This window comes from Petaurus breviceps, unplaced genomic scaffold, assembly GCF_028583685.1.
Source record: "Petaurus breviceps papuanus isolate PSGF00001 unplaced genomic scaffold, PetGlider_PUasm1.0 79, whole genome shotgun sequence".
NCBI lineage: Eukaryota > Metazoa > Chordata > Mammalia > Diprotodontia > Petauridae > Petaurus > Petaurus breviceps.
This window is the reverse complement of record NW_027186523.1, coordinates 31,079,988-31,103,460: the sequence shown is the minus strand read 5'-3', so window position 1 is coordinate 31,103,460 and position 23,473 is coordinate 31,079,988. Positions and strand designations below refer to the sequence as shown.

The window sequence follows — 23,473 nt, the reverse complement described above, 5'->3', positions numbered from 1 at the left end:
TTGCTTAGTTTTGAGCTGCCAGAGCTGAGGGGTATTCTTATGGCAATTCCTTCTTCTCCCCTTCCCTTTCACCCACCTTTTTAGCTTCCTTTTGTGTGTTGTCTTTCCCCCATTAGATTAAAAGCTCCTTGAGGATAGAAACTTTTTTTAAAATTTGTATCCTCAGTGCTTAGTACAGTGACTGGCACATAGGTGCTTAGTAAGTGTTTATTGACTATTCATTTATATTATGGTAGCTATTATGTGTGGTATAGTTTAGTTTCACTCAGCATCACTTCACACGATTCTTCTTGTTTCTCTGAATTCCTTATTTGTTTTTCTGGTGCCATATTACATTCATATGCCACAATATGCCCATGTATTTCCCTAATTGATGGCAGTTATAGATAATTTAGACCACTCATTGTAACATAGTGTCCTCTTTACAAACACTTGCCTTCTAAAAGTTTGTAGTTGGTAGTTTTGGAACTTTGGGCGCTTGAGCTGCCCTAGAAAGTGTTCATGGGATTGTAGTTTTAGAACTGGAAGGGACTTTGGAGACCACCAGATCTAACCTTTTTATTTTCTAGATGAGGAAACTGAAACACACTGAGGTTAAGTGACTTGGTCACTTAAATTCCAGTATTCCTGACTCTGAAGTCCCCCACTCTGTGTACTTTTCCATGCTGCCTTAAAAAAATAAGACTTAGATTATAGATCATAGCTCTAGAACTAGAAAGGATCATAGAGGCCATAAAGGCTGACTCTTCATTTTACTGATGAGGATCTGAGGTTGTGTCTTGACTGGGGTCACTTAGTTTACTTAGTAACTGAGATGGAATTTGAACCCACGGGGTCTCTCTATTGTACCATGCTCTCTGTAAGTGGTAGGTAGGTTTCTAGTTTTCAGCCACAAAAAGACTATTTAACTGATATATAGAAGGCAGTATAATGGAATTGATTTGGAGTCAGGGGACCTGGGTTTAAATTCCAGCCCTGCCTTCTTAACTACCTGGTGACCTTGGACAAATCACTTTGCATCTGTCTTGGTTTTCTTATCAGTGAAATGAGGGGTTGTTCTAAATGACCTTTAATTTCCCTTGTAGGTCTAAAAATACAATCCTGTAATAAAACCAAAATTTTACTTATAGTGGCCTGCAGCTCAATTTTTCTTTTATGAAGAACTCATTCTCTGTGAAGCTGGTGAAAGGTAATAGAATGAAAGAATAAAATCTGGATAGCAAAAAGGCAGTAACATGAACTGACCTCTCAGGGATTTTGGTAGCTCCTACATCAGTGGTTAAAGGCAGGGGAAGGAGAGACATTCTTATAGTTTTAATAATGAAATTTTTATCATTTATCAAGTAAAAAACATCCTGCTATATAAGGACCTTTGCATACCTAATTCTCTGTACAAAAATACTGTTGTTTGTAAATCTGAACATTTTATTCTGCCAAAAATGTTACTTTTGTAACTATTGGTGATACATATATATACACACATATACATATATAATGTATATATGGTATACTGTGACAATATTTGAAGGGTCTCTGACTTTTTCAGTGTTCTTTTCACTAATTCAAATTTCAGATCTTTTTTAAAAAAACTTAATAGAGGTTTTTTTTGTGTGTGTTATGTTGTGTTTTTTTGTTTGTTTTGTTTTTACCATTTAGTAGAGTTGCTGTAGTTGAAAAAGCCATCTTCTGTAGCCAAGTCTGGTGATAAGACTCTCTCAGAAGTAAACTTGCTTAGACTGAACCTTGGACAATGCACCTAACTGAGGTTTTTGCCAGATTGTACTTTAAGCTTTCCCAGCCTGGTAAAACTACTAAAGCCTGCAGTCTGCTGGCATAGTCTTTGAAATCCAGGGTCACCTTCAGCCTACAGTGAAGCATCAGAACAGTACTGTAATAGACCATTATCTCTTTTGCGTTTATGTGTACTTAGGTATAATTCCATTTGCTCTCACTTCTTTCTACTGTTTCTGACCTACCAAAATGTAAAATGCCTTCTTCAGAATGTATGTAGGATGAGAGATTAGCACTTAAATAACTGTGATAAAGCTACAGAGAACTTATTATGTTTTTTTTTTTTATTTTGGGACATATAAAGACTTGGTATCCTCAAAAAAATTATAATGACAGTATCACCAAGTAGTCTTTGTGCATCTTTGTGAATACTTCCTTTGAAAAGAAGCTTATGGGGAGGCTAGGTGGCGCAGTGAGTAAGAGTGCTGGCCCCGGAATCTGGAGGACCCTGGATCAGTTCAGGCCTCAGATACTTAACACCCACACAAAGACACAAAAAAGTGGCCATGTAACCTTGGGCAAGTTACTTAACCCCAATTGCTTTAAAAAAAAAAAAAAGACCTTGTAACCTTGAGCAAGTTACTTAACCCCGATTGCTTAAAAAAAAAAAAAAAGAAAGAAAGAAAAGAAGCTTACTAACCCCCCCTCCCTCAAAAGGAACCCATTCATCCTCATGTTGATAGAAAACTGCCACCTTATGATGCTTTACCACCCCTAGCAAAGTTTTGGGTTTTAAAAAAAATTAAGAATGATTTTTCATGAAATTGTGAACTTTATATACCATATTTTTAAAGGGTTATCCTAAAAAATAGTAATAAATCATCATTTTTGTGTCCCCTTTTAAATTTTTCTTTTTCCAATTGTGTTTATATAAGTTATGATGAAATTATATATAATTATTGTCCAAATATGTATAAATTTGGTTCTGCTTTTCTCATTCTGTATTACTTCATATACATTTTCCCATATTTCCTTGTATTTTTTGTAGTCTCACTTTCTTAGGGTGCAATAGTCTATTTCATTCATATATTAGAATATGTTTCAGCCATTTCAAAATTATTACAGTCGTTTTCCATTTTTTTGCTGTTAAGAATGACGTTATATGTTGGAAAATAAATGAAGAAATTAAGACAGTAATTTCATCAGGGTTCCAAGATGTAAAAAAGACTTGTAAAAATCAAAAGCCTTTCCATATCACAATAATAAAATACAAGATAAAGCTTTAGAAAGGCAAGTGTCATTTAAAATAACTACAAAATGTTCAAAATATCTGGGAGTCAGTCTATTATGACATACTCAAAGATCTTTATAAATACAATTATAAAATATTCCTTAAAGAAATAATGACTTAAATATTTAAAAGTGTATTTAGTAGTTATATCTGAGCCATGCCAATATAATAGAAATGGCTATTCCCTTAATTGCTGTGCCTATCAAAGTACCAAGGGGAAACTTTATAGATTTAGGCAAAATAATAGTTCATCTGGAGGAACAAGAGATACAGAATGTCAAAAGGATTAATGGGTAAAAGTAGAACTAAAGGAGGAATAGCACTTGCAGACCTCAAATAATAATATTGTACAGTGCTGTTTTTTAATCTCTTTGGCATTCCAAGGCCTTGGCAACCTGGACCCCTCCTGCATTTCAGTTCTTTTGACAACTCTTCCCCCATGTCCACCTCCCTCTTCCATTATAGTGAAAGGAGAGGAAGTAGAGTCATGAGCGTAGACACCTTTATTTAGGAGTTTAGTTGAGAAAGAGGAGAGGAATGTAGGACAGTTACAGTGTCTAGTAAGGTTTTATAAGAATGGAGAACACTTATCTGTGTTTGTGGGCAGTAAGAAAGGAACTGGTAGATTAATTGGAAGATGAGAAAGAAAGGAATGATAGTGGGGCCAATTTCCTAGAAAAGACTGGATGGGAATGGGATTATTATATTTGTAAAAGTGATTGACCTTGATGAGAAGGACCATTTCTTCATCAGAGATTTAGGAGAGAAGGAAATAGCAGGGGATGAGATCAGATAGTTGTTAGATTAGGAGGGGATGAGGGAATTCCTAGATTTTTTTTTTTTTCAGCAAAGTATGAGTTGTGTGATTTTCAGAGTGAGGAAGAATGGAGTGATTTGGAAGGTTTGAGAGGAGGTAGTTTAGAACAACTTCTGTGGGGAAATAAGATAAAAAATCAATTAAAGATGAGTGTTTTGATGTAGTGAGGACCCAGTAGAGATTATATAGCAATATAAAATTGTAATGGTAATAATCAGTCTAGTTGTTGAGACTCCTTCCAGCTCTCTTCATCAGCTTTTGAGTAGACATGGAGGAGGCAAGTGGTGGGAGTGATCCTTGGTTGGTGATTGGCAAGGAGTTGGTGGGGTATTAGGACAGAATAGGATAAAATCATATTTATCTCTTATTGTTGAATGGAATAGAATGTAGAATTTTTAGAGTTGAAAAGAATATTAAACTGACATTGTGATTAAATAAATTTTCAGATAACATTAAAAATGTTTGGAAATATTTCTGAAATGTATTACATATTTCCCTGCCTCAGTAAATATTATGAATAATATAATTTAGCATTTAGTTGATAATGCAGGAGTTATGTTATTACAAAATATTTTGTAATACAGTAAAGTCTTTAGGATATAATAAAGTATATTATATTAGTTACTTTACTGAATGGCTCCAGATTACTATATATACCTCTCATCTGTTCTGCTTCCCCCATTCTCCCTTTCTCTACGAACCTACTGTTTGCTACTCACTGTTTCTGGCCCTCCTCCCCCCATTATAATCTAGATATGGTTGAGAGTGATTAGTGGAAACCACAATAAATACAGTAATATCTTACTTATGCAACTTTTAGAAAATTGGTATTCCATATAAGTGAAATTTTATGGATATCTGAAACATATATTTAAATACCTGAAGTTTTAACCATGAAAAATTTTTTTACTCCAAGATATTCTTTACTTTATTGATGAAACAGTTATAAGTCCATAGGTCTTTTTTAAAAATAAAAAATGGTGAATGAGCTCATAGTACTTTACTATATCTATGGTTCTCTGTTGTTAGATGTCACTGTTCATTGTTATCAATATATCTTTTTCAATAAGCAACCTTATTTATATTCAGTTGAATGAGGATAAGGAGGGTTTCACCCCAATGAATGGGACTCATCGACAACTTTGTAACTTTCAGAGAGCTTTTCGTTTTACAGTAGGCTCCCAGATATTTGATGTTGTCAAAAGTCTGGCTTACAGCCAATTTGAGCATTCTTCTGTATTGTGTGAAATTGTAAAATGCTTTCTGTTGGAAAAAAAATTGATAAAGTGCATATAGGCTTTATGTTTTATACTCTAGGTGGACTTGGAGGTGTTTCAGCTTACTTCTAAATAGGGTTTTGGAAGGTTTCTAGAGGTATAACTGCTAGATAAGTGGCATTTTGTTAAATAAAACCAAATGAACAAAAAGCAAAAAAAAAATACATTTGAATTTTTTTCTTATCACCAGTGATATCCTTAAAAAACAGCTGGTCTTGGAAATTCCCTCCAAAAATAGAGGGAACAGCTTATTTATAATTTGCAATCATATGTTGCAGCCTGTGACATTTATGAAGTCGTTATTTTGCCCTTAGTTGTGTCACCAGCATTATGTCAGGGGTAGAACTTAAACCCAGATCATTCTGACCCCAGAGGCAGCCATTTACTATGCCATACTGCCTTTCCCTTGGGGGTATGTGTGTGTGTCTGTGTGTAAAATTAATTGATTAGATTTAATGCTCCTTGCTGGTTTCCTGGGAGGAGAAGATGAAGGCACTTGAGTTTTCCTAGCCTTTGGACTCCTCATTAATCAGTTTCCAGAGCCAATACCAGAGTGCCACCTAGTAGGTAAAGAGGGAAAGTACAGAACTATGGGATTGGATCTTTTTTTCCCCCTAAGAATGCTTTATTGTATTTTAAAAAAACAAACAGAACAGAACAAAACAAAAACAAACAAAAACACAGGTAGACTTTTCAGCCTGGTGTAGCAGCAAGCACCCCAGCGTTCCCAGGGTGGCTGCTAGCACAGGTTCTTGGATCTGCTTTGATAAAGGAAAGCAACTCAAAATGGGTTAACAAGCTTACTTTAATCAGTCAAACATATATCGTTTACCTCGTTCACGGGAAAAAGGTCAGCACCCTGAACTTCAAAGTATACAGGCAGAATTATCAAGACAGAAACAGATCAAGTAGACAGATTTCCAAACTGTCCAACCATTACATCCATACCCAGTCAACATCTGGGTTTCAACATCTGGGTTTTTCAAAGGGGGGGGAGCTGGACAACGGCTTCCCAGAATCTATATCAAATCACAGAACACTTCTCAAAGTGAGCCCCAAAACAAAGCTACACATCAGGGCTTATATAGCCTTCTCCTGGCTCAGAGAATGTAACAACCTTATTGACCCACTGGCCAATCAAGAAGTATCTACTGAAAAACAAGCCTCCCACCCCAGGCTCCAGGTGCACTTTGGCCTAAGGGCAGGGAAGATCTTTAAATTTGCATTTCCATTGCACCTGGTTAGAAGAAATAATAACAATAACAATAATAGCAGCATTTATAGAGTGTTAATATTTATGTTACTTAGTATGTACCAGCCACTGTAATAAGTGCTTCACGGTTATTATCTTATTTGATCCTTATAACCACTCTGGGAGGTAGGTGCTGTTTTTATTCCCAATTTATAGTTGAGGAAACAGGTTGTCACAGGTTAAGTGATTTGTCCACGATCACACAACCTGTAAGTATCTGATGCCATATTTGAACTCAGGTCTTGCTTGACTCTAAGTCCATTATTTTTTATACCATGTCACATCTTCCTGCCCCCAGGGACATTTAAAAGAAGTAGATGGCTCTTTATATCATAATTTCTCTATTTCTATTGATGGTACTACCATTTTCCAAATCATTCAGTTACTCAGTATACATTTAACTGCTTGCCATGTTCCAGTCACCATACTGTAAGTGCTAGAAAGACAAAAAGAATCCATGCTTTTAAGGGGCTAACATTCTAGTAGTCTCAAGATCTGAGTCATCTTTGATTCTTCCTCTCTCTCTTAACTGCCTTTGTTCAGTTAGTTGCCAAGCATATTTTGTTTTCAGCAGTGTGTTTTAAATTAATGACCCCTTGGTCTCTCTATCCTCATATCCTCCATCTTCACAGAGTATAAGTTCCATTCAAATTGGACTGCTCTATATCCCCTCTTGTAGTACTACCTTCTTTGTCTCAGCTCATGACGTTTCCTTTGCCTGTAACAGATCCTCATAACTTGCAGTCTTTCTCAAGTCCTTCTTTTCATTCAAGACCCTACCTAGGTGTTGCCTCCTCCACGAAGCTTTCTTTGGTTCCTTCTTCACACTTAAGATTTTGCCTGGACTCTTTTTAAATGTAATACATTCTGCAGGATATCAGTGATCTTTGGATATATGAACACCTTACATTATTATGATCAGATGTTATGTTCCTTGAGAGTAATGTCTATAGTGTCCTTTGAATCCCTAGTGCCTGGCGTAGTAGTGCCTTGCAAGTAATAATAACAGTAATGCACACTTTAATAATATTTCTATAATACTTCAGGATTTGTAAAGCATACTTTACATACATTATCTCACTTGAATGAATGAAAAAGCATTTATTAAGCCCTTATGTATGAAGTGCTAAGACTACAAATAGAAAAATAAGACAGATCCTAATTTCAAGGAGCTCACATTCTAATGGGGAGACAAAGCATAAAGGAGGTTTCAATACAACCCGATAGATATTATTTTCATTTTTCCATTGAGGAAACTGAAGCAGAGAGAAGTAGAATGACTTGCCTAGAAGAGTGCTTTTTTCATAACAATCTTGTGAAGGATAGGTGGGGCAGGTATTATTGTTCCCGTTTTAATGGTAAATAAGGACTATTATTCCATGCTGCCTTGAGTAGGTATTTGTTGTGTTGAATCTCCTATCCAAATAACTGGTTCCTTACCCCAATAACTTTCAAAGGACAAAAGTTGTTTTTGCCTTAAGAAGGCACTGATCAGCTATGCAGCTTTCAATGAGCCTGAAAGCCTAGACTCATCACATGTCACTCCATGGGGCACTAGCTGTGTCCTGAGACAGTAATACTAGTGCTTCAGCCAATGGACAGAATGTACTGAGAAGACATGAGGTAGGCATGGCTTACACATAGAAGATAGGGCCACAGTTCACATCACAGTCGCTGTGCTTCCTCACTGTCAGAGAGGGTGATCCAATTCTGTTCCTCTAGGCTCTCCCATTATGTTGCCCTGTGCCTACAGAATTATCCAGTAAGAAGTCTACCTCTCATATGCTGGTGATGATTGTGCTCCCAAGGACATATAAATAAACTATGTACAGAAGCAAATGGAACTGAAACATAGTTGTACTTGTGTAGAAAAATATCCCTTGTCCTGTGAATCAGCTGTTCACTTTTTAAAATTATCCAACATAACTCGCATAATTGGTATTTTTATGTGCTTTACTGCTGACACAACCAACAGTTTAACAAAAAAGAAACTTTAGGATATATTGGGTTAGTGCAAGTTCTTCTGTAGGTACAAGACTGTGTTATAATTTCTTATAATTATAGCCCAGAAATATTAATTCTGAAAAGTGATGTTCTCTACCATACATAAAGAATAAAGAGAATAATCTTTTTTTAGAACATATCATTTAGTGTTATAGAGTCAAACAAATTTGGTAAAACCATCAATGAAGATGTACATTTTTTTGGTAAGCCTTTTTTCTGAAGTTCTGATATATTTTTATGTTGTTTTCTTTATTTTTTACTTGGATAAAATTGTCATGTTCTTTAAGTATCTATTTTCTGTAACTATTTTTAACATGGAAAGTTTTTTCCCCCACAGATAAAATCAAAGACAAAATTAAAGAGAGAGACAAAGAGAAGCAAAAAGAAAAAAAGAAGCATAAAGTAATAAATGAAATAAAGAAAGAGAACGGAGAAGTCAAATTATTGCCAAAAGGTAAGTCCTTACAGAATAATTTTGTTTAGTGTATATTAATTTTAGTTGTATAAATAATAAATGCATGTTTTTTCCTGGAGATGAATTTTAATAGTGATTAAACAAAATGGTGAGAAATGTATGATTTGAATGTAATATAGTTTTAATATTCTCTTTTACAATTTTTTATCAAGAATGTTTTGGGATGTTGTTTCATTTAAAGAGGGCTATTTTATGTAGTAAATAACTATTTCAAAAGAAGTTAATTTTCCTAAGGGGAAAAACATTACAACTTTACAACACTGTTTTATCAAGTTTTAATGGTTTTGTTTCACATTCCTTCATAGAAGGCCACGGCATTTTACTTAGATGTGAGAATAGAGAAATTCCTTTAGTGGCAAGAAAAATGGCATCAAAAAAATAGTGTTCCATCTTGAGTTCTCTGTAAGAAATTTCTGTCTCAGGCAAATTCAGGAGACAATTTTTTTTTCTATCCCATTCTTCATTCATACTCAGGCATACTAATTTTGGATGTCTCTTGTGTTTGATCGGTTTCAAGTTGTGATTAAATTTTGTTCTTAGAGGGTAATAGAGTAATAAGAGGATAGTAGTCATGCAAATACCTTTTTTTTAAATAGAAAATTTAAATAGCAAATTTAAGAATTCTTAATATGAAACCAGCTTGAAAAAAAGTTGAGTAGGGGTATGAGGGAGCAAGAGAAAAAGCATATATTATGGTGAAAATAGAGACCATCACATTTTCTAGGATTTTAGCTACTGTTCTGGTAAAGTATGTTGCTGTATTAATAAATTTCTGGCAAATTCATCATCCTTGATATTAGCTGATAACATAGTAAATCTCTGTGCATAAATAAAAGAATTATGTAATTATTGGATGAGAGTTCAAGGGAGGAACAGAGTAGATATCTGTATATCTATACACACAGATACACACAGAAGTAACTGGCAAATTTAGATTGTTGAAAGCATACAGAAAACATTTTCTCACTATTTCCGTTTTCATTTTTCTTATGTATCCTGATGATCTTGTACCATAATTTGTACAAGCTATCTACTTTCTTCTCTTCTTGACTTCTTATATAGGATTTTAGTTCAAAAGGAACAGAAGTTAGGATTTACATTTTTGGATACTTTAGTTAGCTTTTCTTTTGTTAGCTTTTCTTTGCTTAAATGTTTTGTCTAAATAGATTATAAGACTTTGAAGCAGGAACCCCATAGAATCTTAACTATATCAGTTTGAACATCAGCTAGTGATTAATAGTGATTAATGTTCACATCACTTTAAATGATGAGTTTTTAGCCTACTAGCTTAAATAATTATTCTCCATTTTATCTGTGTAAACTCATAGTGGTATAAATTTTATGCAATAGTCAGTTCAGTTAGCAAGCACATATTAAGTACCAGGCATCGTACTGAGTACTAGGGATACAAAGAAAAATCAAAAACAAATCATAGGATCTCCAGAGTGTAGATTTAGAGATAGCAGGGACATTAGAAGCTGTCTAGTCTAACCCTTCATTTTATAAATGAAGAACTAAACTAAGGTCAAGAGAATGACTTTAAATGACTTGCCAGGGTCATGTATCTACAGGCTAAACACCTTATTTTTTAAAAATTTAATTTAATTTTCATGTTTACATTCTTTTCCTCCTTTCCTTCCCATGTACTGCTCAATACCTTGTTATGTATCTTCCTCCCTGAGAAAACAAGAAAAACATAACCTGTTAAAAAACATGTATAGTCAAGCAAAACAAAGTCCTCCATTGGCCACGTCCAGCAAAAGTTAAGTTTCATTCTGTACTCTCAGTCAGTCTCTTCTCTGTCTGGAGATAGGTAGCACTTTTCTTATTTATTTATTTATTTTTGTTTTGCTTTATGGAGGGGGGAAGGCAGGGCAGTTAGAGTTAAGTGACTTGCCCAAGGTTACACGGCTAATAAGTGTTAAGTGTCTGAGGCCGGATTTGAACTCAGATCCTCCTGATTCCAGGGCTAGTGCTCAATGTTCACTGCACCACGTAGTGGACCTGGTAGCACTTTTCATCATTAGAAAGACATTACAGGGGTGATTAATAGTGATTAATGTAAATTTTATGTAATTGTGAACATTAATGTGAATATTAATCACTATTAAATGCTAAATAAAGGACTTTTTTATATTTGAACCAAAAGGTAATTGGGAACTGTTGGAATTTATCGAGTAGGGGAGTGAGATGATCAGATCTCCACATTAAGAAAATTACTTTGGCAGGTGTACTATGCATACCCCTGATTGTTAAATTTGAAACAGTATTAAGATAATATTCATAAAGTGACATTTGAAATGAGATAATACAGTAGAAAAAAGTTTGAAATGGATCTGAGACTTATGCATGTTGATAGTTAAATTTTCTTCAGATGTGGAATTCTTAGCCAAGAAGAAAATAAGAAAGTTGCTAGATATCAAAGATACTGTTGAAGATTCTGAATGCATCAGGAAAGATAACTTAGGTTCTAATACTTGCATTCTATAGCAGTTTGTTATCCATGTTAAAATTGAGTTTGTGATATTTCTATTACTGATTACTGACACTTTAAAAATGATTGATCATTATGATTTATTTTCAGTAATTTTCTCATACTTCCCAAAGGAAAGATGCTGGTGAAATGAATGAAATTATCATTCTTTATCTGCCCAACAAAAATTGTCATTCTTTATTTTCAAATGCAAAAGTGATGCATGATTATTTCTTAAGTTACTCTGTAGTCAGAGATAAGTATTTTGTTTGTGTGCCAAGTAATATCTAAGTCAGTTACTTTTCCCTGTATGCATCTTTTTTTCCCATTTCTTCCCCTTTATCAAATGGCTTCTTCCTCTTCCACTTGTCCCTTTTTCTTTACTGATGTTATCCAGTTGTACTAATAGACATTGTTGAGTTTGAGAGGTCTATTGGATATCCCAGTTGCTGTAATATAAATAGTATGAAGAACTAAGTTTAAAAAAAAATTGAATAATAACTAAATGAAACCTGATTTACTTTAATAATTCTAGTATCAGATATGTAATTAGGTCTCATTCTGGATAACCTTCTGGTTGTCAATCCAAAAGATATACTGGTACAAAGAAAAACCAATGATTTTTGAGAAAATTGTTAAAGAAAATTGTTCAAATTAAAACTATTTTGTCTCTGTTTCTGTGCAACTCTCCAAAATAGAATCATGGTTTTACTTTTGATCTTTTATCTTTACTGGGTCCACAGTTACCTATTGTTATCCTATTCTTCCTAATACATGATAAAAGCAAGTAAACATTAGGACTTAAAGTGTAAGAAATTCTAGATCTATGTGGCTCAGAATTCACTCTGGGGAATTTTGGATGTTCTGTATGTTTGAAAAGATTTCTGTTAATGCACATGATGAAGCTTTAAAATGAGAAATGGCCTATTGTCTTATGAAAATTAATATGTAGTCTAATTTTAAGGAGGTTAGGTAAGTTAAAGAACTTTTCCAATAATTTTTTTTATTCTACCATTTCCTTTTTTTTACATACATATAGTTCCATGCATATTTCATATATAGAGAAAGAAAATGAGTGAAAGAGAGTTCATGTAAAACTGTAGAAGAAAACATACATGATTCCAAAGTGGAAATTATCCCTTTAAGTATAGTTTGAAGGCAAAAATTGTGTTCTTTTATATCCCTTAGTAGCATAAAATGGGGGGAGCATGTATCGCGCTGATAAATTTAAGCATTTTTTGGGGTAAATTGCAAAGTTTTTTTTTTAAACCAAATCCACAATTTCACTGATATATGGAGCTCCTTATTTATATTATATCTCCTTTATTATTATATAAAGTGAGTCAGCAGGGAATTTATAGTCTAAGAAAAGTTTAATAGCAAAATTTTTTTAAGAATTATGCATTAAGAATGCATAATCTAACTGAAAATTGAACTTTAAGTTTTTTTAAATTATTACAGTATCCTAGGAAATTACTAAGTCAGAACATGCTGTAGTTTTGGACACCAGAAGTACACAGGTTATTTATTCATCCTTATTTAATATTAATAAATAACAGGTTATTTATTCATCCTTAAGGTTAGGATTCTCAAGGTTTTTAAACTTGATCTAATTAGGTTTTGTGGTTTACCCTGAGCCATAAGAGTACTTCACTAATTCTATCAATTTAACTACCTTTAAATTTTCTTGACTCTTTTTTGGAATTTATCTTTATAAAGGCATATGCATATTTTTATTTATTTTGTTATAACTTAAGTCATAATTAGTTGTTGGTTTTCTTTATACATGTTGATGTTGAGGTATTAACCTTATTCAGACATTTTTATAGTTAAAATTACAAGTCATGATCATTTTGAAAAACATTTAAGTGTCTGTAGCTCTATAGATAGAGATTTATATTATATCTCCTTTGTTATTATATAAAGTGAGTCAGCAGGGAATTTATAGTCTAAGAAAAGTTTAATAACAAAAAATTTTTCTTCACTGCCCCTTCTAGCACCACTTTTTTTGTGTGACATGCTTTTCTATCTTACCGCAGAACAATAAGCCTTTAGTAACTTCTTTTATTAAATAAAACTTTTTATTGAGCCATGATTGACTTAAAAATATAGCTGAATATTTCTTCTGTCCTGTTTTGTTTCTCTCCTTTCTCTTCCACATACTATAAAATACATCTTATGTAAGTATAAAAAGTAAAAGATAAGGAGTAGAGAAATCATTTTTAATTGTTTACATTGCCACCTCTTAAGTTGTGGCAACTGAAGAGATTTTTTTTCTGTGTTGCTGAGGCAAGGACTTAGTGATACTGATGGTGTTGAAAAACTTCAGTTAAATGTATATGAGAAAGGATGAGGGAAAAAAATTCAGGATGGAGAAATTAAATGAACAATAAAGATGTAGCAGAATCCTGAAGAAGTATGGAAGAACTAGCTTTGAAAAGTAGGAACGCCTTTTCATTTGACACAACTGAACAAGATAGGTTAAAATGAAGTCAGGAAGAAATTTTGAGGGGAATTCAAGAATTTCAGTGGGTGGATGTCCTACATAGATGAAAATAAATAAACTCATATCTAGATTTTTACTTCAGTTACTTGAGAGAATCATTTTAGGAAATATAATTTTTCTTTTGAGGGATTTCATAATTTTCTGTTAAAATGTTTAGAGAGACTTGGTGAGGCCCTGGATTGTAAATTATAGTAAAAACAGCTTATAATTGTGTAACGTAACACCTTGAATTTTTTTACATGAAAGTATTTTATAGTGTCACTTGATCAATATTGCGTACCTGTGAGTTAGCAAGGGCAAACATTATTGTCACCATTTTATAGATGAGGAAACTTGAAGCTCGGTAATTAAATGACGTGCCCATAAATCTGTTTTGCCTACCATGCCATAATTCATGATTTCTTCCTTTTTTGTTTCTACATTGTTTGGTCCATGCTTTCTTTTGACCATGTATTTTTGATTTGGAGTTTTAGTGGTGTCAGGCTGGGAGTTAGTAAACTTCTTTGAGGCTGCTGAAGCACCTAAAAGTTGTCTGGGGCAATAATAGGTTAAGTCATTTATCCTGTGTTCTCATGGAGTCAGTTTGTCTCAGATGCAGGATTTGAACACTGGTCTTCTTGACTTCAGAACTAGCCCTCTTGTTTACTGTGCTAGATGACCTTTCAATCTGTGTCATTGCATTAATATAGCTTTATTCTTCTGCCTCTATGTCTTGTCTCTTCAGTGAAAATGAACAAAAGTTACGGAGACAATGGAGTTCTATTACTATTGCTTACGTCTTTGAGGGCTTGGTTTTTGAGAAAATATTAATGACTTTGTAAATTATATTGTTGCTATGTCTTTTTCTTTGGTTCCTTTTTTTTTTTTTAAAGCAGTTGGGGTTAAGTAACTTGCCCAAGGTTACATGGCCAGTTTTTTTGTGTGGGTGTTAAGTATCTGAGGCTGGAACTGATCCCATGTCCTCTTGACTCTGGGGCCATTGCTCTTACTCACAGTACCACCTAGCCGCCCCCATTGGTTCCTTCTTGGAACTTAGAAGACTTATAGTAAGAAACCCCAAAGAGTCTGTATAGAGGCAAAATTAGTTCTGACATAGAAAGAGGGAAATCAAGTAGCTTACAAATTGCCTTTTCTTGCTATTTTTGCTAGTTTTACAAATATCTTATACATTTTCATATTATGTTACTCTCCTAGTTGCAGTGGGTAGGGTGGGGGTGGGACATGAGTTTGAGTCTAAGAACAGTTTTCTAACTCTCAGTAATGGCTGCCTTTCTACACAGCATTGGTGTTAAGTTTTTCCCCCTGTGCTTAATGGTAGATTGTTCCATTCTTTTGATTTTTATCAGTGTTTTTATATTTTTGACATAAAGTGTGATATTTAAGTTTTTTATATATCCCAAAACTCTTAGTGTACTTGGTTTGCTTAAAATGGCACTGAGACTTTTGGGATACTCTGTATATTAAATTTTCAGTGCTGTGTAAAATTAATCCCCAATATAAAGTAAAATGAAGATAAATTTGTCTTTTTTAATTAAAATGCTTTACCTAAGGTGTGGGATTTTAGCAGTTAAAATAAGGAGTTTCAAAACAAATTTTTCCCAACAGGTGGGAAGGACAAGCCAAAAACAAATGCAGAAGACTTACAAATTAAAAAAGTAAAGAAGAAAAAGAAAAAGAAACACAAAGAAAGTGAAAAAAGGAAGCGTCCAAAAATGTATAGCAAATCTATTCAAACCGTCTGCTCAGGATTGCTTTCTGATGTTGAAGATCGAGACGCCAAAGGCATCATAGATGATCATCTTAAGGATTATATTGGAAAGAATTTGGATGCCAAGAAGGAGTTTGAGTCTAAGATACCAGAGAACAGTGAGTTTCCATTTGTCTCATTAAAGGAGCCTCGAGTTCAGAGTAAAATGAAAAGGTTGGACACGTTGGAGTTCAAACAGCTCATTCATATTGAGCACCAGCCTAATGGAGGTGCATCAGTTATCCATGCCTACAGTAATGAACTCTCCCATTTGTCTCCTGTGGAGATGGAGAGGTTTGCAGAAGAATTTGTGGGTCTGGTTTTTAGTGAAAATGAAAACTCTGCAGCTTACTATGTAATGGGTATTGTTCATGGGGCAGCTACATATTTACCTGACTTTCTAGACTACTTTTCATTTAATTTTCCCAATTCACCAGTGAAAATGGAGATATTAGGAAAGAAAGATATAGAGACAACGACTATGTCCAATTTTCATGCTCAGGTAAGAGGTTCTCTTTTTAAAAAATAACTAAATGTTATTTCATGAAGATTTTTGTTCTTTTTTGAGTTGTTAACAGTTTTCACTGTAGTTATAAAATGAAAGGTAAGAACGAAGAGTTTAGGAGCATTAGGCATAAACTATTTTCTAAGCCTGGATAGATATCACACAAAGTGTTTTTAAATTATAGTTTCTAGCCAATACTTTAGAATAAAATAACAATAAATAAAGTGTTTTTAAAATATAGTTTCTAGCCAGTGCTTCAGAATAAAAGAATAAAATCTATGTAAAGTAAAAAAGAAATACTTTACAGGTGTTATCTGTGGTCCTAAGGAAAGGTCTTAGGTGCAATATAAATAATAGTCATTAAGCATGTACTCTAAAAAACCACTTGGAATTTACTAATGTATTTTCCAGGCCACAAAATTTACTTTTTCTTCTTTAAAAATTTGCTTAAAATTCATTTTTTCCCCTCGACCTTCTACCTATTCTCCCACATAAAATTGTTTTATCCTTTTAAACTGTTAGAGTACTCTGATTTCTGATCTTTGAAGTAGGATCAGTAGGTAATAGACTTAGAAGAAAACATGTCGATCCACTGTCTTGACCCGGTTTTACAGATGAGAAAACTGAGACAGAAGTTACATCTATTGCCCCCAATGGTCATCATATGAGTTATATGAATAGGACCAGAATCTTAGTTTCCTTACTGACAATTCTGTGTTCTTTCTATAACACTGAATTGTTGCAGTTAATTTTTCACTTTGTTGTACTGAGGTAAATTCTTTTATCAGCTTTGAAAAGAGCTGTTTAAGTTGACTCAACAAACATTTATCAGCTGCCAACTGAGTGCATGGTATCATGTCGAGTGATGAGGATACAAAAATGAAATAGACCTTGTGTTTGAGGAGCTTACATTATGTTCGAAGATTTCAGTCTATAAATCAAGGTAACTTAAAGAGGGATTTGGAAGGCTGAGTATAAGCTTGAAGGTGAAGATGGTAACACTAGAGCTGTGCCTTAAAGAAATATAAGATTTATAAAAATTGAGGATTAGAAAGATGCACATTCCAGGCAAGGGATATTACTTGTGTGACTGTGGGAGATTCAGTGAAAAATTTAGGGAATAATTTGGCTGGAATATAGAGTATGTGAAGGGGAGTAATAGGAAATAAGATTATAAAGGTGAATTAGAAGAAGATTGTGGAAGTTCTATAAGGTTTTCTTCTAGAAATAAACCTCTTGGAGTTGGGGTGATAACACGGTCATTCTTGTGATTTGAGATTATTTTTTTTTTAAAGCAATTGGGGTTAACTTGCTCAAGGTTACACGGCCAGTTATTATTTCTGGGTGTGGTGCTGAGTATCTGAGCCCAGATTTGATCCAGGTCATCCTGACACTGGAGCCGGTGCTCTTACTCACTGAGCCACCTGGCCGCCCCAAGAAAGTATTTTTTTTTTTTAAGCAATCGGGGTTAAGTAACTTGCTCAAGGTTACACGGCCAGTTATTTCTGGGTGTGGTGCTGAGTGTCTGAGCCCAGGATTCGATCTCCAGGTCATCCCAACACTGGAGCCGGTGCTCTTACTCGCTGAGCCACCTGGCCGCCCCAATTTGAGATTATTTTGCAACTGGGAGGATAGACGTAGAGAGTATAGATTAGCAACAAGGAAACCAAGTAAGAGGCTATTACAAGAGTCCAGGTGAGAGGGAAACTAAGACTATGGGTAAATGAATGGAAAGTGATGTGAAAGATGTTACAGAAATTATATTGACAAAACTTGGCAGTTGATTAGAGGGTTGAGAAAAAGGAAAGAGTTAGTTGGCTCCCAAGTTACAAACCTGGGTTACAAGAAGGGTGGTGGTGGATCCAACAGAGATGGAGAACTTTGGGGAGGAGTAAGATAATGAGGGTTTTTTGGACAAGTTGAATTGGAATTTGATGGGTTATCCAGATTGAGATGGTTATCCAGCAGATAGCTGACAGTTCAGGAAAGAGATTAGAACTGGGTATGTAAGTTATCTTCATAGAGAAAATAATTTGGATCCATAAGAGTGATTGAAATCACTAAGGGAGAGTATATAAAGAAAGAAGAGAAGAGGGCCCAGGACAGAACCTTGATACATGATGACCTAAAAGAGGAGAATGAGAAAGAGCAAGTGGAACAGATAGAAGGACCAGTGGGGATTGGTGTCACAGAAGCCAAGAAAGGAAAATATTTTTTAGGAAGGGTGACCTTGTCAGAAAGAGTAAAATGATCAAGGAGGATGACTACTTAGAAAGGGCCCTCAGATTTATCAGTTGAGAGATCATTGGTTACCCTTCTTTGAAAGGGTATTTCCAGTGGAATACTAAAATCTGAAACTAGATAGATTCTAAGTGAGTAAATGGTGAGTAAGTAGAGACATCAAGTATGGAGATTCTTAGGAGTTTGGCAGTGAAAAGGAAGAGAAGTTTCAGGAGATGGTCACATCAAATTTTTTTTGAGGATGGGGAAGATTAGTTAGCACTAAGGAGACAGTGAATAGGGAGAAAATGACAAGGAAAAATGGGACTAATTTCCTGAAGAAATGGAATTTAGGAATTACTTCTTCTGTAGAGCAAAGGACAAGGGCATAGGTGAAAAGGTAAAGGGTATTAGAAGTATGGAGTATTTAAAGGATAAGGGAGAGTGCCATGGATGACCTCAAGAGTTCTTGGTAAAATAGGAGATCTCGTCAAATTCGGAAATAATAAGGTGTGAACCTGAAAGAGAAGGGCAGTTTGGAATGGGGTGGAGGGTAGGGTAGGAAGCAGAGAGAGAATTTAAGATTACATAATATGAATTTGTAGTGGTCTCAGTTGCCTAAATGTACAGTAGTTGAACAGTAGAAATTGGATCCCAGCAGCTGAGATTTTTTTTTCCTTGAGAACATAGGAATAAAAATATTAGCATAGTGAATCAGTTACAAAAAGTTTTGCATATAAGCTGTTTTCATATTCCTATGGATGAACTGGTTGCTAAAGTTCCAACAACCTATAATCTTGTATGATACAGTAATCTTTACTTCTATTTGAATAATAATCATGCTGTATAAAGGAATCCAAAGCTACAGTCTACAAAGTAGAATTTACCTTTCAACTTCCTTTCCCATCTCAAACATTAAAAAATTCAGTCCTCCTTTCTCCTATCAATTTGAGTTTAGGAGTGGGGAAGACAACTCATGCAGAGCCATTTAACAAAAGTTAAAGAAATTGGTTACCCTCCCTATTAGATCCCCTCACATCCACAACCATCCCTTCCTGAAAAGTTAGTGCCTGGTATGTCTTTCTTTAATCTGTCTTAACTTTTGAGTAAATTTTTATATTGGGAAAGAAATTCAGAAAGTGGATTTTTAAAAATATTGAAGATAAATTCATGTTATTCTTTCAGGTAACAGGTTTATTTCTTTTGACACTTCATGGGTACTGATAAAGATATGATAAATAAAGGGAATAAATATAAAATTGAAAAATGTGCTAGAAACTGTCTATACAAAGACAGACATAATTGTCTAAACCTTCATTTTATCTCAGATTGGAAGGAGATACAGTCTTGTGTATACATACACACACTCAGCCCTTACTTCCTCCTCCCTGCCTTCTCCCCTTACCTGAGCTGTGCCTTAAAAGAGAGGATAGTTAGTAAAAACAGAACATTTTAATGTCCTCTGGCATTCTGATCTTTTGATGCTCTCCTGTGTTTTGCATTTAGTGTATAATGGTTAATTTTGTAATTTGCCTCACCTCAGATAGTGCTCACCTTTCTTCTCTTTCTTCTTGGCCACTGGGAAAGGCCACAAAAAAGTTACACCCTCACAGCTTTGTCTTGAGTCACAGAAAGCTCAGTTTGAATACCAGTTAGAGAGATAATGTCCTTAGGTATTTATCAAGGACTGTGGAATTTGAATTCCCAGAATGTCAGATTCATATTTGAATAAAAGTGAAGTACAGCCTTGTTTATCCCTGTAAATACTTTGCAGTAGGGCTTTGTTCTTTATAACTTTGGAATTGGGATGTCTTCCCTTTAAATATTTTTTATCTTTATCCTTTTGAACTTCCATTTTTCTTCTTCTGCAGTAAATATTGGTACATAATTCTCTTTTAAAACTACTTTAAAGTCTCTTTACAGTAATAGGTTTACTTAAGATCATTGTGAACAACATGAAATAATTATTGATCTCCTTTATTTCTCCCTCTGAGGAGAACTTTTGGGTTGACCTGATTAGCTGTACCTACTTTTTCTTCCACTTTCATTAATAGTAAGAATGGTAATGTGGATATAACTCTTCTAATAGTGGACACACTTGAGCAAGGACCATACATTAAGAGTACCCATTTTTAAATTTTAAAAGAACTATTTAGAATCTTAGAATCCTCTGATTATTTCTTATTCATTTTACCAAGTGGGGAGAGCTCCAGAAGATCCAGGGTCATTGCTCTTTTTGTCTGTTTCATTGGCCACATTTTAAGTGAGAGTCCAGTCTTCTGATGATGAGATTTTCTATGTAGGTAAATTTGTCCTTGGACAATGAATATATAGTATATTTTTAGGCCTTTTCCTACCATAGTTTGTGTTCTGCTGATAAAGCCTTTGAAAACAAGACCTAGGGTCATCCCCAAGCCACAATAAGGATCAAAAATAGGAGTTTTGTGGTGATGGCTAGAAATTCACATGTTTGATTTCCACTAACTTCTGAATTTCCTTTTGAGTAATTTTAAGTGAATAAAATAAAATGATAGCTAGAGGGACCTTAAAAAGACTCAGCCAAACATTTCTATCTCTTCCCCTTTTCATAGAGGAAGAATCTGAAACCCAGAGAGAGGTGAAGTGACTTGCCCAAGGTCATCCAGATAAATAGAAGATGTTGCTTTTAAAGCTGAGGTCCTCTGACTACAAGCTAGTATTTTTTGTTATTCCTTACTATCTCTTTGGCACCATGGTGCTCTTGAGTCAAGCAATTGGAAATACAAGTTCATACAAGTTAATGTGTCCTTGAAAATAATCTTTGAAGAAGCCTTTTTAGAGATTTGTCATTTAACATCAAGTGAACTTCTGAATTACATTAAATATAAGCACATCAAGTATGGAAGTACCAGGCAAAGTAACCACAGAGGAACCAAAGCCTCCAGATGACCCTTAACAGTTTTAATATGTGGTAAAAGTTGTATTTATATATATTTTTTTCACAAGCATTTTATAGATATGCGTGATAGAGTATGAGGCAGTGGAAGGCTGGTATATGACAGAACAAATCTACAAAGATACTGGTCCTGTGATTTCAATAATATAAATAATTCCTAGGAGAGGAAACTCCCTCTTACAGAACTAATCTTTCTGAAGCTTTGCTGTAATTTAAAGTCTTTTGAGAGCTCAAGTTAAATAATTTGCTGAGGGAGGTTACCAGCAATTGTGTATTAAAGGGCAGCTCCTGGCTTTATGGCTGGCTCTGTCCACAATATCATAACTTCTTTTAAGGACTGTGCCTTAAAGGAGAGAAAATAGGAAAAAGTTCAGAGAAGAACCGAACAATCAAAATAGGACCCTACTTCTATAGAAGCTGGAATTAAGCACAAGAGAATCTATTTACTAGTCAGGAATGGAATGTATTAATAAAGGATGAAAATTTAAATTTCATCCCAATTAAACAAAGCTTTACTATTTCGAAATTCTCAAGAGTCTTAGAAGACTAATGAGACTAATAAACAGCTTTATTGTAGTAATCACAGGTAGTATGCTGTAGTACAGCTCTGGACTTGGTGTCAGGAAGACTTGTCACTTAATCTCTCTCTGCCTCATTTTCTTCATATGTGAAATGTGGATAATAGTAACACTTGTCTTACAAAGTTGTTGTGAGTATCAAAATGAGATAATGTATCAAAAGTGCTTTGAAAATTTTAAAGCACTATATAAATGTCTGCTGTTATTATTAGTAAATTGTAGCAGTAGCAGTAGCATACTGTGCTTCTTTTGATGTATCCCAAGGGGTTATGTTCATTTTTTTTTTTGCCTGCTGCAGTGTCACATTATTGACTTCTGTTGATCTTACCCTCTACTTTAAAAAACAAACAAAAACAAAGGTCATTTTCACTTAAAACAGTCTAGCTAAGCACTACTCAGTGTCACACTTATGAAGTTGGTGCCTTGAACTCAAGTATAAAACCTTATATTTATCTCCGTTAGATTTTGCTTCCCATTCTAAGCTGTTGATTTTTGGATCCTGACTCTGTCATCTTGTATATTAGTTATCTCTCCCAAATTTGTGTCATCTGCAGATTTGATAATGCATGTCAGGTGTTCACACAAATGGTTGATAAAAAGTGTTAAATGGAACAGGATCAAGGATAGATCTCTGAGGTCCTCTATGAGAAACATCCTTCCAAATTGACATGGACCAATATTTTATGAGTGTTCCTTGGATCCAGCCTTTCATTAGTTCTGTTTTCACCTAATGATTTTATCTCCATGGCCAGATCTTTCCATTTTGTCCAAAAGGATACCATAAAAAACTTAGATGCCTCAGTGAACTAGAGATGTATTTTGTTTATGGAATTTCCCAACTTTAGCAGTCTATCTCTGTCAGAAAAGAAAATGAAACAGTTTTGAATACATTATGAATAAAAAGCTTTTACCCAAGTAAAATCCACTGCGAAATGGTAGAGTAGGAAAAAATACTTGTACCAAATATCACACAGATAAGTCTGATATCCTGAATTAACAGGGAATTAACCCACGTGTGTAACATCAAGATCCATTCCTCAATCAACATGAACAAGTAAGTAGTTGTAAAAAACAACCAAACCAAACCTTCACATTATAAAAGACTAAATGAAAACATGATCCAGATCACTAATAGAAATGCAAGATAAAGCAACTGGTTTCATCTCATACTACCGTGTTTCCCCGATAATAAGACCTATCCCGAAAATAAGCCCTCCCCTTACTGTGTAAGATTCCTCTAAAATAAGCCCTCCCCCGAAAATAAGCCCTATTGAGATTGCTACTGTAGTGAAGGTGATCCCCTGCGCTACACGCTATATTACGGTACCCTCTGTATGCACCTTCCCCCCCGTGAAACGCAAGCCGCTCCGAGCTGCATCCAATCAGAGCTGCAGCAGTGAGCCCGTCATCCTGTTCTTCCCCAGTGATTTGCTTATTGAATAAAGGTACATTTTTTTGTTCACATTTACCTGTTTATTAAAATTGCTGTCAATGTTCATTAAAATAAGCCCTCCCCTGAAAATAAGCCCTCTGGTGTTTTTCTGTCCAAAAAAAAAAATGATAAGACAGTGTCTTATTATCGGGGAAACACGGTATGTAAATTTGGCAAAAGTGACAAAAGTTAGAAGCAGTGTTTTTAAAACCTGAAGTAGGAAAAGAGAC

General features: G+C 34.6%; 1 protein-coding gene across 2 annotated transcripts in view; it reads left to right on the top strand.

Annotated features, from left to right (window-relative positions):
* LOC138175886 (lysine-specific demethylase RSBN1L-like) overlaps window positions 1-23,473 on the top strand; it is an 87,163-nt gene that overhangs the window by 23,467 nt on the left and 40,223 nt on the right. For both annotated transcript variants that reach the window (XM_069106532.1, XM_069106531.1), the window contains exons 2-3: window positions 8,710-8,826; window positions 15,432-16,075. In XM_069106532.1, the coding sequence (XP_068962633.1) occupies window positions 8,710-8,826; window positions 15,432-16,075 (761 nt within the window). The remainder of the gene's footprint in view (window positions 1-8,709; window positions 8,827-15,431; window positions 16,076-23,473) is intronic.